The sequence below is a fragment of the Canis aureus genome, chromosome 19 (genome assembly GCF_053574225.1).
Source record: "Canis aureus isolate CA01 chromosome 19, VMU_Caureus_v.1.0, whole genome shotgun sequence".
Lineage (NCBI taxonomy): Eukaryota > Metazoa > Chordata > Mammalia > Carnivora > Canidae > Canis > Canis aureus.
Genome location: NC_135629.1, coordinates 45,260,473 through 45,275,777, shown reverse-complemented (window position 1 = coordinate 45,275,777; position 15,305 = coordinate 45,260,473). Strand labels below are relative to the sequence as shown.

Below are 15,305 nucleotides of genomic sequence, written 5' to 3'. Positions count from 1 at the left end.
GAAAACACTTTAAATACTGTGTAGCATTCATTAACTGCTCAACAAACATTAGCACCTCATCTACCTGTTTACGCCCATTCATTGTTTTCTAAATATTCCCTTACTTAGATGACATCTACCCATTTCAGAGAATTATATTCAAGCCTCCTGCCATGTTATAAACTGATCAATTCCTCTTATATTTCTAAGTGTTATTTATTTACACAGCTCTAAGCTACATAGTTTAGGCATCAAGGTTCCCAACTACTGGGATGCCTGGGTGGCTTAGTCAGTTAAATGTCCAACTCTTGGTTTCAACTCAGGTCTTGACCTCAGAGTTGTGAGTTCAAGCCCCACACTGGGCTCCATACCAAGTGTGGAGCCTACTAAAAAAAAAAAAAAAAAGAAAAAGAAAAAGAAAAAAAAAAGGTTTCCATTGTGCTCCAAACAAGGAAGCAAAGTTGCTGTGGGTATTTGCACTGCTGTTATTTTAGTGCACCAGAAGGGGCAGGCCACCTCAGTGAGAGGCAATGGCCAGTTCTGTCCACAAGGCCCAGCTGTGAACAAACCAGTGTTTTTTCCTCCTTGTGTGTTGGGGGTGGGAGGTGTCTCAAATCTCTGCTGCATCTCGAAGGATGGAGATAACAGAAAGCCTTCTTACTCCCGTATCTCCTAAGGTCTGAACTTTTCATAACTAATAAAAAGAACCTAACACAGCACTGGAGCCTAGCAAGAAGGCAGCTTTCTGATGAGTGATTGAGAGGGGAGTGAGCTAAATCCTCACTTATTTTCATTAGGGTATCAATATGATGCCTAAAACTGATAGATCAAGGAAGAGCAACACAGGCTTATTTATCACCAAGAGTATCTGTTAGAAGTAGCTTAAAATACCAAAAGAGACTGCCTCCAAGGAGTAGAATGGCATGGGAACTGGTCAAAGCAGAAACACTTGTTTTCTTAATTCAATTGATATTTTTGATAAACTACATACATGTACTCCTTTAAGAATTCAAACATTCACACCAAAGCCCTAAGCTTACTAGTTTCTTATCGTTCTTTCTTGCCACCACATCATCTCCTCTGATAGTCTCTGGTAATTCCTTCTGAAGGTTTCAGGGAGTCAAGTCTGAGTCTAGCTCCCAATCTGTTCTTTATCTGGGTCTATTCTATCAGCCAACCACTGATTTTTATTTCAACAATCTGATTTTTCAGTCCCAAGATCTTTAACAGGTTCTTTTCAAAAACAAAAAGCTCTTGTTTCATGGATACAATATACTATTATTTACTATTAATTATACACTTATACTTTGAGACAGATTTTTTTCCTTATTGTAACTCTGTCTTCACAGGTAGCAGCTCCATTTGTTAAGTTTGGTAATTCTCCTTTATGATGTTGATTTTCCTCAAATATTTGATTTCTAATTCAATGCTTATTTCTGATTTTGTACTCCACACTGCATACATACAACTCTATGTTCCTATTACCATTTGCTGTCAGTGATCATGAGCCTAGTGGGTCATGATACAGAGTCACATGTCCCCAGTCTTCCCTGGGTCCTGTTTCCCTCTAGCCCAATCACCTGGAGATTGCCCCTGGGCCTTCCAAGTCTTGAGAGTACCTTACCCAAGAGGGTTTGGTCTCTACTTTCACCCGTCAGTCTGAAGGTATTTAGCTTCCTCCTTCCAGCATGCACACTGATTAAGAGCAAGAGCCTAGATGAGAATCTCGACCCTGTCCTACTAGCTTTGCACTCTTGAAGTAAAAAGAGGTCTCTTTGAGCCTCAAGTTTCCTATCTATAAAATAAGAATGACAAATACCTGCCTCACGAGGTTTATGAGGACTGAATCAACTAGTGCTTAAATCAGAAAAGCACCTACAATAGTATCAAGTGCAGAGAAGGCAAAAGGTCTGGTAATTAAGTTGTTCATAATTGATGACAGAACAATTAATTTATTGGGCTTTTTTTTAAAAAGATTTTTATTTTTTATTCATGAGAGACACAGAGAGAGAGAAAGAGAAAAAGAGAGAGAGAGAGAGAGAGAGGCAGAGACAAAGGCAGAGGAAGAAGCAGGCTCCATGCAGGGAGCCTGATGTGGGACTTGATCCGGGAACTCCAGGATCATGCCCTGGGCCAAAGGCAGGCGCTAAACCACTGAGCCACCCAGGAATCCCCTGGGCTTTTTTTTTTAACTTTTAATTTAAAAAGCCTACCTCATTCTGAACATGAAAATAATCCAAGTGAGTCCAAGAATTATTTAAAAATAAAACCAGGGATCCCTGGGTGGCGCAGCGGTTTGGCGCCTGCCTTTGGCCCAGGGCGCGATCCTGGAGACCCGGGATCGAATCCCACGTCGGGCTCCCGGTGCATGGAGCCTGCTTCTCCCTCTGCCTGTGTCTCTGCCTCTCTCTCTCTCTCTCTCTCTCTCTATGTGACTATCATAAATAAATAAAATTTAAAAAAAATAAAAAAATAAAAAAAAATAAAACCAAACAAGCTCCAACCCTCCCGTGGTAAATCATGCTGGTTAACACCAAAACTCTAGTACTATTACATGTAAATTTATGCCTTTCAAGCATCTATAATAATTACAACACCAAAAATACTGAGCTCAGTATGTGTACAATGTTGATCATACAAGACTTGAATACACACTCAAAAAGAGGAACTACAACTAGACATATTAGGAGGAAACTTATAATATTTGTTAATTAACAAAGGAATAAGAAGTAAAACATCACACTATGAAATCATCTTTAAGTCAAAACACAGATGAAGGCATGGCATGTTTACAGAGCGGCAGCAGGTGCCAACTGGGACAGATAATCCACAGAAAGTAACCTGATGATAAAGATTGATGACCTTCACCAGGGGTAACTCCTGCCCTCAGTGGGCAGCACCTGGGATGGAAGATTGTATTGGCATCCGCATGGGAGGGAGTGGGGGAGGCCAAGGATGCCACTAAATATCCTGCAAAGCCCAGGACAGTCCCTACCAGAGGATTATCCAGTCTCAAAAATCAATCATGCTACGGCCAAGAAAAAGTGATAGAGATCAAAAGCCTCTAAAGTTAACTTTCTCAGGATGCCTGGGTGGTTCAGTGATTAAGTCTGTCTGCCTTCAGCTCAGGATGTGATCCTGGGGTCCCGGAATCGAGTCCTACATCGGGCTTCGAGTGTGAAGCCAGCTTCTTCCTCTGCCTATGTGTCTGCCTCTTTCTGTGTGTGTCTCTCATGAATAAATAAATAAAAGCATTAAAAAAAAAAAAAAGCAAAAACAAAACTCTCTTTAAAAATAAATAAAGTTAACTTTCTCTTTAATCCAGCAATTTCACTCCCAGATATTACTCTAATAAACTACCGGGAATGTAGACAGAAATACAAGCAAAACATTGTTCATCATAATGGTATTTACAGCAGGGAAAAACCAGGATGAATCTAAGAACTCCAATGAGCAACGGCAAGTATGCTAGGGTACCTGTGTGCAATGAAGAGCACACAACCACTGTTAACAAGAACAGTGACGTTAGATTTGAAATATAGGATGCACTGAGAGGGAGAAGTGGTGGAGCTTTAAGTGATAGTATCTTTATTGCTTTTTTCTATTTTTACAAAGCACATATGCCACTTTCATGATTTTAAAAAAAGTTAGGGGCGCCTGAGTGGCTCAGTCGTTTGAGTGTCCGACTCTTTGGTTTTGGCTCAAGTCATGATCTTGGGATCTGCGCTCAGCATGGAGTCTGCTGGAGATTGTCTCCCTCTCCCTCTGTTCGTCCCCTGCTCACATGCACACTCTCTTTCTCAATAAATAAAATCTTTAAAAATAAATCTTGGGATGCCTGGGTGGCTCAGGGATTGAGCATCTGCCTTCAGCTCAGGGTGTGATCCTGGGGTCCGGGATCAGGTCCTGTATCAGGTCCTGCATCGGGCTCCTTGTAGGGAACCTGCTTCTCCCTCTGCCTGTGCTCCGCTTCTCTGTATCTCTCACAAATAAATAAACGAAATCTTTAAAAATACATAAATCTTTTTTTAAAAAAAGATTTATTTATTCGTGAGAGACACAGAAAGATAGGCAGATACATAGGCAGAGGGAGAAGCAGGCTCCCTGTGGGAAGCCTGATGAAGGACTTGATCCCGGCACCCCAGGATCACAAACTGAGCCAAAGGCAAAAGCTCAACTCCTGAGCCACCCAGGCATCCCTAAAATAACTAAATCTTAAAAAAAAAAAAAAAAAAAAAAAAGGTATAGTGTGAAAAATTTTCACTTACAGCAATCTAACCTAGAGATAATCCCAAACACACAAGAAAATATGATGTATTAAGCCATTCATTGGAACAGTTCGAAACAGTATACAATCAAAATCATTCTGAAAATCTAACCAGAGAGGAATGGCTAACTAAACTCTGGCCACTTTCTCTATAGACTAGTAAACGCAGCTGTCTGAAAATGTTTATAAAAAATAAAGAGAGCAGCCCGGGGTGGCTCAGCGGTTTAGCGCTGCCTTTGGCACAGGGCGTGATCCTGGAGTCCTGGGATCGAGTCCCACATCGGGCTCCCTGCATGGAGCCTGCTTCTCTCTCTGCCCTTGTCTCTGCCTCTCTCTCCCTCTCTGTGTCTCTCATGAATAAATAAAATCTTAAAAAAAAGAAAAGAAAAATAAGGAATACGAGCATTTTCCTATGTTATCTAAAATAAGCGGGAAAAATACATAAACCCAGAGTGGGATATATTATAGTAAAATCACAGCTACATTTAAAAAAAGCCCCAAATAGCCCACAGTGAGCAGAAAGATAGGAAGCAAATAGGCAAAACTGTCAGTAGACGTTGGTAGGTACACGGGTGGCTTCCTTCTAACTTTATTGTTCTTGACTTCCTCTAATAAGTACTGTATTTATGGTGAAAATTTTAATTTTCAAAAGTTGTTCCATTCAGGTGAAGAGGAAATAAGGCAAAAGAAGAGTTTAACAAATAGCAGGAATAAGTCATGAACAACTGCTGTGAGACATTCCTTATCTTCATGTGCTCTTGGCATACGCCTCCCACCTCCTCCCTAAGCCAGTGCAGAGGGACAAGGCCACATGGCAGGTCTGCAGTAGGGCTGGGGTTTGAATGCAGGTGAACCTCACCCTCCCTCATGTTCTTCCCACTGGCTGATACCACTACTCAAAATAAATACCTCACCCTCTTCATTGGATACCATCAAAACACATATTTTGCCGTGTGTTCTATGGGAGGGATTTAGAGGACCAAAATTTAAAGACCTACCAGTAAGCAGGGTCCTCCTTGAGAAGAGCTCTCTCTTTGGGAGATAGGCTGCCTCCAACAATACGAGTGACCAGCTGATCGATGGTGTCCACCACCTTGTGATCCGCTCGCTGGGGGACAGCTGGAACACACAAAAGGGCTTTTCTGAGAAACGCTATTGGACCACATGGGGCCTGGGACGACCAGTACAGAGTCAGAGGCTGAGGATGGAACCTAAGCAGGCGCTGGTGACCAAAATCCTTATTCACATGAAATCTGCATTGAAAAGAAAAAGCAGCACCGTTTTCTAAAAACCAATACCCAAAGTATCCTCCCAAAAGACTGAAGAGCATAACCACTAGGAGAGAAAGTCACAAGCTTACAATAATTGTACAGAGCAACACATGCATATACACTGTATAACGAAATGGTATGCAGCAATTCTATTCTGCTTGTATATACCACTTAACTAGAATGTTCACATTAAGGGAAAAACATAAAGATGTAAAACATGGTAAAAAAAAAAAAAACAGAAAAAAAATCTAGGTTATGATTCGTTGAAGGAAGGAAGAAAAGATACGTAAATATGGACACATAGAAAAAAAGGAAAAGGAAATATGCCGCAATGTTAATAGGTATTATCTATGGGTAGAAGATTTACCAGAGACTTCATTTTCTTTGTGCTTTATCTAAAAAAATCTGTTTTATAATCAGAAAACATATATATAAATTTGCAAAGAAAAATTCCCTAATCAAAAAAGTCAGTGGTCCTAAGATAGGTGTTCACAGAAATATTTGCTAAATATATGAAAAGAAATGTTTTTCTTCATATATTCACCTTCAGTGAGGTGTGTATTTGTCTGTGTGTGTGTAAGTAGGCTCCAGGCCCAGCATGGAGCCCAACAGGAGGCTTGAACTCACGACCCTGAGATCAAGACTTGAGCTGAGATCAAAAGTTGAACGATTAACCAACTGAGCCACCCAGGGGCCCCTTCTTCAATAGACTTTTAATTTACAATGTCACTGGCAACACAGAAGAGGATCCGTGCCCTCAATTAAGAAGATTGTTTAGTTTTAATTGCACAGAACAATCTATTTAGTCATTTGGTAAAAATCACTCCTGAACTAGGGAGGTTTTCCAGTTTGTTCTGTGGAGTAATTGCACTGTCCTGTCCTTGCTTATGTCTAAGTTGAAGCTTTGAGCTTATTTTAAACAACAAACAGTGTGAGCTCTTTACACTGATTAAATGGATTCTTCAATTGTCATGCTACTACAACTATTTCCCCTTTGAAATTGCTTCCTTTTTCTTTCCTTTTTCTTTTTTGGTTATCAGCTCTCATTTTACAGAACTGCTAGTTTTACATGATCTTACAGAAGAATAAGAGGTTCAAAGTTGGGAGCTTTAAAAAACAATGCAATCTGTGGATCACTGCAACCATGTCTCAAGAAGGCAACCATAAGCAAGCGTCCCAGCTTTGGTGCTACAATCCTCCTCCCCAGATCATATTCTATAAAGGAGAACTTAAAAATAAAAACTAACAATAGTGGGATCCCTGGGTGGCGCAGCGGTTTGGCGCCTGCCTTTGGCCCAGGGCGCGATCCTGGAGACCCGGGATCGAATCCCACATCGGACTTCCGGTGCATGGAGCCTGCTTCTCCCTCTGCCTGTGTCTCTGCCTCTCTCTCTTTCTCTCTCTGTGACTATCATAAATAAATAAAAATTAAAAAAAAAACTAACAATAGTAGTAATCAAAACATTCAACTGAAGTTGGCATCTCAGCATTTCTAACAGTAATGGAAGCAGTGACGAGGCAATGCCCCATGAGACATGGGTGCTGGTGCCATCTGCCTGCTGCCCAGACAGCCCAAGCTTGCAGATGTCAATTACAAGGGAACCTGGCTCAGCCTCAGAAGGCTTGTATATACCACTTAACTAGAATGTTCACATTAAGGGAAAAGTAAAAGGCAGCATAAGTCCCACATCAAGGGAAGAGTGAGATAATTTATGTTAGGTTAATATCATGATGCAGCAAATAATGTAGAAACACAGAAAAAGGCCTTTGATAATCCTGTGAAAGAACAGATTGTAGTGTTTTCAGTACAACAAGACTGCTGCTTCTAGTGCACCTGCATAGCAACAGAACCAGGGAATGGTAAGTGACTTTTTCCTCCTTCATACAAAGTTCTTCAGTATCGTCATTACACTGACTTTCCACTCCCCCACTTTGGGGGGTGTGGGGAGGAGGGGTCCTGCTTTAGCCCAGAGCCCATTTCTGGAAGGCTCCCTCTCCAGGAATAGATAGGTGTGGCTGCCCATCCATTGGTGGGACCTACCCACCAGTACTTGATACAGTCAGGGGTCCATAAGGGTGGAAAGGAATAAAGAGATTCAGGGACAAACAAGGCTTTTCCACTTGGCTGGGGCAATGGAAGCTGAAAACTGCTTTGCTGGAAAAGGGAATTCCTCCTGAGGTTAAGGGTGTGTGTGTGTGTGTGTGTGTGTGTGTGTGTGTGTGCGCGCGCGCGCGCGCGCACGCTTCCTCTCTGGTCACATGGCCACTACGTATGCTCATGACCTCTGGGATGTCTGGGCTAGGAGAGCATCCATCCCCAGTGCTAAGAAGGAAAGAGAAGGAATACCCAACAGCCAGTTGTTTCTATTTCCTCTTTCTTGGCCTTTGTAGAACCTTCCCAAAGCTGACTCGTTAACTGCAGGTTATCTGCTGTACATAATTGATCCACTATTGGGTTTTAGCCACCCTAGAAAAGGGAGTAGGAAGAAAGGTGGTTCTACTACCTGGGCCGGCCTGGCTAATCTCTGCTGGTCCCTCAACACAGCTCAAACAAGGCCTCCTTGACTCTTCTGGGCTGGGGTCTCTTCCATTCCCCTCCTGGCCCAGGAGGAATTGGGCTTTGTGACTTCTGTCCCCCGGAAGCCTGGGGACACCCCAACGACAGTGCCCAGTATTTACTTTCCTGTCTACTAACACCTTAGTGTGGGGGGAGGGAGATGTTGTAATAAGGGCTTCTTAACCTTGGCTACAGGAAGGTACAACACAATCCCTACCAAAACACAGGGAGAACTGTGTACAAATACATAGGCATTTTTCCTGGCATAGGCCACAGCTTTGATCAGATTCCCAAAGGAGTCTGTGACCCATAAATGTCTAAGGACTTCTGTGGTAGACAAACAGAAGATTTCGAACATATGTTTACAGAATGAATAGCAGACATGAACACTCGCCAATGAGTTTTCTACCAAAATTCTGATGTTTCCAGTTGGCTACAACACTTCTGTATAAAATTCTCAAAGAAAAAAGAGACTTTACAAGAAAACATGAAAAACAAACTAATCACAGTAAGAGCTTTCAGCGCTTTCCTTACCATCACTGAGACCACTCGGAGACTTGGCCTGAACTTCGAGTTTGGTAGGAGGAACAACTTTCTCCTCATCTTGGGTAGGCTCAGGTTCAGCTTTCTTGACCTGAAGTGGACACCCACTGGTGACCAGCCAGGCCTTCAGGTGATCAATGTATTCTCTCCCAAACAGAGTAGAGTCCTCAAAATTTGGAAATGCGGCAGGAGAGGGAGCTATATCTTGGAGGCCAACAGCTTCTAAGATTTTCTCTTGCCGGAAGGAAGAGGCCAAGGAGAAAGTCTGTCCCAAAAGGGCTAAAGACTTCCGGCAGAGAGAATTGGTGGTCTCCAGGGCAACAGCCAAGTCCAGGGGGTTACTGAGGGTTTTCATCTTGACACTCAGCTCATAGGCATTGCAAGCCATGAGCAGGGGTGTGACACTCTTCAGAAGGCGGTCTTGAAGCCTCATTATGTACTTGTCAAAAGGCTTTATGATTTCAAAAAAGCAATTTTTGGTCTTCACAGCACCTTTGTCTAAAAGCATGTTTAAAAACTCATTATCAACTCTGGGTGTTTTCAAAGCAGAGTGCTTTAAAAATTTGATCGTAAAAAAGCAAAAATCTCTGTGCTCTGGTTTTAAGGAGCATTTGAATGAAGCGAGCATTTTAGCACAGGTTTCGGTTTCGAGTTCAAAGAGAGTCTGGAAAAGCTGGGAAAATTTAACATCATCTTTTATGGTGTGGAATCCTGCCCATTTGATTATTTCTATCCCAAATCTTGAAAAAACATCAGACTTATCTATGAGGTCGAAGCTCATCTTTCTTCTGGGAAGCCGAATATCCTTCAGATTGAGCCCCAAAGGGATCTGAGTGGGAAACTGGATATCTTCTGTCCCTGGGTTTGTCCCCAGGGTCACATCAGGACTTGAGGTGGTTTTCTGGATTTGGTTGGTGCCCTGAGTTTTGGGAGTAATACGATTTACAGTGGGTACCTTCTTCGTGCTCACACTTCTTAGTGTGACAAGTTTCCCAACTCCCCCTTTAGATGGGAGCAGGCCCTGAGTCTCTCCCTTTCCTAAAAGGGCCCCTTCCTGGTCAACGATGTTTAGACCTCGGCCTCTGCCCTGGACTTGGCCACTGCCCCTGAGCACAGAGTCTGTCTCCCCTGGACGGTCCACGTCGTAATCCCGACTTTCTTTCTCCAAACACTCTTTCTCAATCAGCCTAGAGGAACCAAAGTCCCCAAGCAGTGCAGAAGGACCAAAATTATACTCCTGTGACCAAGGGGATTCTTGAGAAACGGGGTGGCCAAAGTCTTGTTCCCAAGAGCCACGGAGTGCAAATTTCCAATCCTGAGAACGGAAATGTCCCAATTTCCGGTGGCCAAAAACTTGGTCTCGGGAATCAGGGTGGGAAAATTCCAGATCCCGGCCACACTCTTTGCGAAAGTAGTTGTCTTCACTTACAGAAGGATTGCTTGATCTGAAGGAAGGTCCTGGAAACACATCACCTCTTAAGCTTTCTCTCCCAGTGTCTCGAGGGTGGGCTACAGATCCAGCCAGAGTGTATCTGCTGTCACTAGGAATGTCATCATACATATCTGCTCTTGCTCTTGGGACTGTCCTTAGAAGATCTGAAAATAACGATCCAAAGAGGAACACAAAGATAATTTAGACCAGAGATTGCAAAAAGATAGTCCACAGACCACCAGTCAGCAGGGACCCTTTATTTGCCAGAATGCATTTTAGAAATTTGTATTTGTTTCCAACATTTAAAATCTGTGTGGCTTAACTTAAAAATCTGGATTTATATTTATACAAACAGAAGATCTACAAGCACTGGGCCTGCATGTGCTGGACAACAGTCCACAGAAGCTAGGTAGTTAGTACCCCTCACTCACTTGGCCTTCCTGTCTAGGCTCTGCAGGCATCTGTTTTAAAGCCCTCTTTTAGACTCAGGGATGGGTCTCTGAACCCCAAATAACCTGGACTCCTTTATTTCAACTGCAATCCTTATATATTTCTACTTCTACCAGACAGTTGACAATTTTTCTGGAGACTGCCTGCCCTCCTTCCCTCTGAAGAGTATGTTAGATCACAGTGCCACTAAGGCAGGAGCCTCGTCTGACACTACACCCACCACAGCCAACCACTTCTGAGCACCCGAACCACAGGTGGCAGATAGGCTCCCTTGGAAAGGCCTACTGGGCTAATCAATTCTCTGAAAAAAAGAGACTAAGGCAGATAAAAGAGTACACAGAAGGTAAATAAGACATAGCAAGAGAGGCCACAATGAAAACCGAAGAGTATACGTAGGAGAAAAATATGAACCTAAATTTACATTTGCTTATTCACACACAAAACAATTCTGTAAGAAGCCAAGAACAGATGTGAACTATGGACATATGAGAACAGCAAGCCTCAGGAAGACTTTGCAGAGTAGCTTTCTAACTTTCTAACTTGTGCATCAGAATCTATTACTTAGTCAAGTCAAATAAAAGAAAAGGGAGAAGGAGATCCCAGGAAGTAGTAATGGGCCAAGAGACCACAGGAAGCTAGAGCTTTGTATAAACCCAAATTTATTTGTTCAACAAGTATATGTCGAGCAACTACTGTGTGTAGACACTGCTCTAGGCTATAGAACTACAGCAGGGAAAGGAGACAGCAAAGTCCCCACTCCCCTGGATTTGTCAGTTGAGGGAGCCAAACAATAAATAAAAATCCATCACATAAAGTGCTAGTGAGAAATATTAAGCAGGCAGGAACATGAAGAGAGAGAGCCATTTTCAGTCAGGCTGGTCAAGGTGGGCTGCTCCAATGGCAATGTATCTGAGCAGCAGAGACTTAGTGTAAGGAGCCAGACTCTGCAGTTATGGGGGAAGCCTTCTAGGCAGAAGCAGCATCAAGACAAAATCCTGAGGTAAGACTAGCAGGGAACAAATGTAGCCAAAATGGAACAGCAGAACAAAGGACAAAGTGGTAAGAAGGTGGCTCCTCAACTCTACTGCACAATGGGGTCCTTGGGGATCCCCAGGCATCCTCATTTAATTAATTGGGATGGGGTGTGGTCCATGCGTTAGGGTTATTAAAGGGTCCCCAGGGGGTGCCTAGGTGGTTCAGTCCACTGAACATCAGACTCTTGATTTCAGCTCAGGTCATGATCTCAGGTTCATGAGACTGAGTTCCCTGTAGGCTCCCCACTCAGTGCCAAGTTGGCTTGTCCCTCTCATTCCCCCTTTGCCCCTCCCCGGGCACATGTGCATGTGCTCTAGCACACTCTCGCTCTCTCAGATAAATAAAATCATAAGGGTAATCAGATGATTCTAACAAGCAGCAAACTTAGGGAACCACTATGTTAGAAGATGTGAACAGAATGGAGTAACAGATCAAGTCAGGCCCTTTACTGGACTCTACAGTTTATTCTGATCAAAATGGAAAGCCCTGAAGGGTTTTGAAGCAAAGAAGCCACCTCACTGGCTGCTATTCAAAGAATTGACTGAAATACAAGAGCGGATATGGATGTTCCAACAAAAAGTAATCCAGGTACTGATGACTATTGATGGCATTGTTAGGGCAGTAGCATTAGGAAGAGTGGTGGATGGAGTCTGCACAACAGGATTTTCAGATACTTTATAAACCAATACAGACTAGAAGACAGTGAAAGGCTGACCGGGGAACCATGCAAGCTAGCTATGTGACAAAGTGGTGGTTACAGAACCATCTAGCATCCTGCTGGTTTCCTAGTACAGTTCCTGCCCCTTATCTTTCTTGAGGAAACTAAAATATATACTGATGTTTGACTCTCTAGATTAAAATAAACCAAGACTTAAATCTCCAAATACACACGCATATAGTATACATATGCATAAACATATACATGTAAACATGCGTTTATACATATATCACTATGTAACTATTTAGGATTACATAAATGTACCACTAGAAGAACCGAAGGTTTCATAAAACACCATATATATGGCTACCTCTGAGGAGTAAGGGAGCAGCTAAAGACTTCTGTTACACTTCTACTTCTTAACTCTTCCAATCCTTTATAACAGGAATGTTTTTATATTCTACTCAAGCATTTTTAAAAAGTTAGAATCTGAAGCTAGCTTCTAGGCTTCAGTTCCTCCACATCCAAAGTACACAAGTTATTCCTACCCCAAGCACTTAGCCTTATTCAATCAACACTGAGGAAGTTTCCTCACTGGAAAGTGGCTCAAGGGCTGGCACATGGAACAGCACAGGCCTGAAGGAGGCCCAGAAGAGGCTGGCCTACCTCAAAAAAGTGAGTGCTCAGTGCACTTCCTTGGGGCCCAGAAAAGCAACCAAATCAACCTCAAAGCCTGCAGGAGCTTCCTGGGGAAAGGCATGTGTAAGCTAGGTCTTAGTGCCTGAGAGACTTCACCAGTTTAGGCTGGGAAGAGGAGCTATTCAAAGCACAGGCAGGACAGTGTCACTGAAACTTGAGCCTCAAGGCAGGAAATGAAGGTTGGGAGCCTTGTGTGCCATGGCGAGGGCTTCCCTGTCATCCGGCAAACTATGTATGCACCATTTTTCTTCTGCTGTCATATTCCCAAAACTTTCCAAAGCGAATGTTTTCAGGCAGAGCCTACAATTGGCAGTCTCTTGTGCCCTCATCTTGTACATAGCACTATTACCTGGTTGCTCCTGCACTTGTCTGAGGTTGTAACTCTGAAATGGGGAGCCTCAAGAGTCCAAGTAGGGCGTTGGCCCAGCAAGGCTAGATTAATAGATCTGTTGGGGAGGGCTGATTTGAGGGGAATGGAGCCAGAAGCTGAGAGATGGTTCAAGAGATTACTGCAATAATCCAGGTGAGAATAAGAGCTCAAATCTGGGTAGCAGCGAGGGGGTTGGAGCCAAGAGATTGAGTCAAGAACCCTTCTTAGGTGGAGTAGGATGCCTGGGGCAGAGAAACTTCAGATAATGACTAAACCCGCTTCTACATAATAATGTGACAGGTAGACCAAGAGATAAAACTTTATCTCCCCTTAAAAAATAAGGAAGATAGGATCTTCCTAATAAGGAAGTTGCATAGTTTGCCCAAGGCATTGATATTCTCCTGCCCTGACCCTAAAAGCACTTTCAGTAACTACCCTCCCCCACAAAAAAACAAACACTTTAATTCACCTTGAGCTTTAAACTGAAGAGCTTCACCTACGGCCTCACCACTGGGGTCCATGTGATATCGGTTAGCTTTTTCTTGCAATACAGCATCAAAAGTCTCCTGTGCAATTCGCCTAGCTGCCATGTTTCTCTGACCTGTAGTGAAAGGGGAAAAAAAGACACTAAGAATGACAACTAATGCTCACACGGGCTGCTCAATTTCACCTCATCCTCAAAGTAATGAGACAGTAATCTATAATTCAACATGGTGCTTCAGAAGGAGGCTTCTGCCCTCAAGGAGCTCACAGGTGTAATGGTTAGAAAGAGCAATACAAGCATTTATCTTGCTTCTCTGAGTCCATTTCCTCAGAATCCCTGTCTGTTGGGGTTTCCTGGAGAACTGCAGGAAGGAAACGCACAACTGAACGTAACAGTGTAGGGGTGGGAACATCCCCCTCACAAGTGATGGTTAGCAGAGATGTGATCTTTCCCATTTCACAGACATAAAAGAGGCTCTGAGAACTGACTTGCCCTCTGAGAACAATCTCTCAACAAGTGAGTGGAGGAATCAATCCCTGGCTAGTGACAGAGCTTGCTCTGTACCAGGTGCTCTTGTAGGAAAGGGATTCTCACAATCTCCTTTACTTCTTCCAACAACTCAGTGAAAAGTGAGTCCTGTTATGAATGATATTATATAGAAGAGAAAGACTCGGGCTAAGTGACCCACCCAAGGTCAAAGAGCCCAGACCGAAACATGAAAAACAGGGCACCGGCAGCGGGGACAAAGCCTTTGAAGACTGACTAGGAAAACAAACAAACAAACAAAACAAAACTGAGAAGCAACAGAGGGACCCAGTGGCTGCGTCCTTAACTAAAATATCCCTTCCATCTTGAAACCTCCTACCTCAAGACCCAACCCTGTCCTACCTGAGAGCCATTTCTTAAAATCATCACCCCCTTTTCTCATCCTTAATTCCCAGAGGCGCCTCCTTGTTCTCTGCTATCGAAAGCCAGGGTCTCCCAGTCAGGCGGCTCCGGATCAAATCGAGTAACCTAACCTTTTTGCGCCTCCGCATCCCCATCCATGGAATGGGCAGCTAATGGTGGGCGCTGCTGTGGGAACTGAACCAGGTAAAAAATGGTCAAGAACCCGAAGGTCGGCCGCTGTAATCCCCCTACGAGCGGAGCCTCGAGGGTGGAATGAATGAACGAATGAACCCTTTCGGGCGTGGCCCGCCTCCTACCGGCCTCCGAGAACGAAGAGTGGGCGTCGGGCCTGGGAGGCCGAAGACCGCCCCCGAGGCCGAACCGACCCGGACGCGGCCGACGCGCAGCCAGAGGGCCGAGCTCGCGGCGTCATCGCGGGGACCCGGGATCCCCGGAGCCGAACCCGAGCCTCCTACCCAGGGCCCGCCCACCGAAGACTCCCGGGCCCAGGCCTCACCCCGAACCCACCGCGCGCGGAGCCGCCCCCGCCGCCGCCTCAGGCTCCTCACCCGCCGCCACCGCCGCCGCGCGAGGCGGGGACATGCAAATGAGCCAACGGTCTCCGCAGCGCCGCGCCGCGCAGGCGCAAGCCACCGCCGAGCCCTGGTGCGC

At 44.2% G+C, this 15,305-nt stretch overlaps 1 protein-coding gene across 12 annotated transcripts in view; it reads right to left on the bottom strand.

Moving 5' to 3' along the window:
- The window catches only part of SUGP2 (SURP and G-patch domain containing 2), a 62,968-nt gene that overhangs the window by 47,374 nt on the left and 289 nt on the right, over positions 1–15,305 (bottom strand). For 5 of the 12 annotated variants that reach the window (XR_013358026.1, XR_013358024.1, XM_077859287.1 and 2 more), the window contains 3 exons: positions 13,731–13,862; positions 8,609–10,213; positions 5,245–5,365 (listed from right to left, as the gene is read on the bottom strand). Coding sequence is in view for 10 of the 12 variants with exons in the window: in XM_077859287.1 (XP_077715413.1) it covers positions 5,245–5,365; positions 8,609–10,213; positions 13,731–13,851 (1,847 nt within the window). In the remaining 2 variants the exon portion in view is untranslated. Of the gene's footprint in view, positions 1–5,244; positions 5,366–8,608; positions 10,214–13,730; positions 13,863–14,764; positions 14,910–14,950; positions 15,102–15,150; positions 15,266–15,305 lie in introns of those variants that run through there. The other 7 variants (XM_077859288.1, XM_077859286.1, XM_077859284.1 and 4 more) reach the window with 7 other exon arrangements.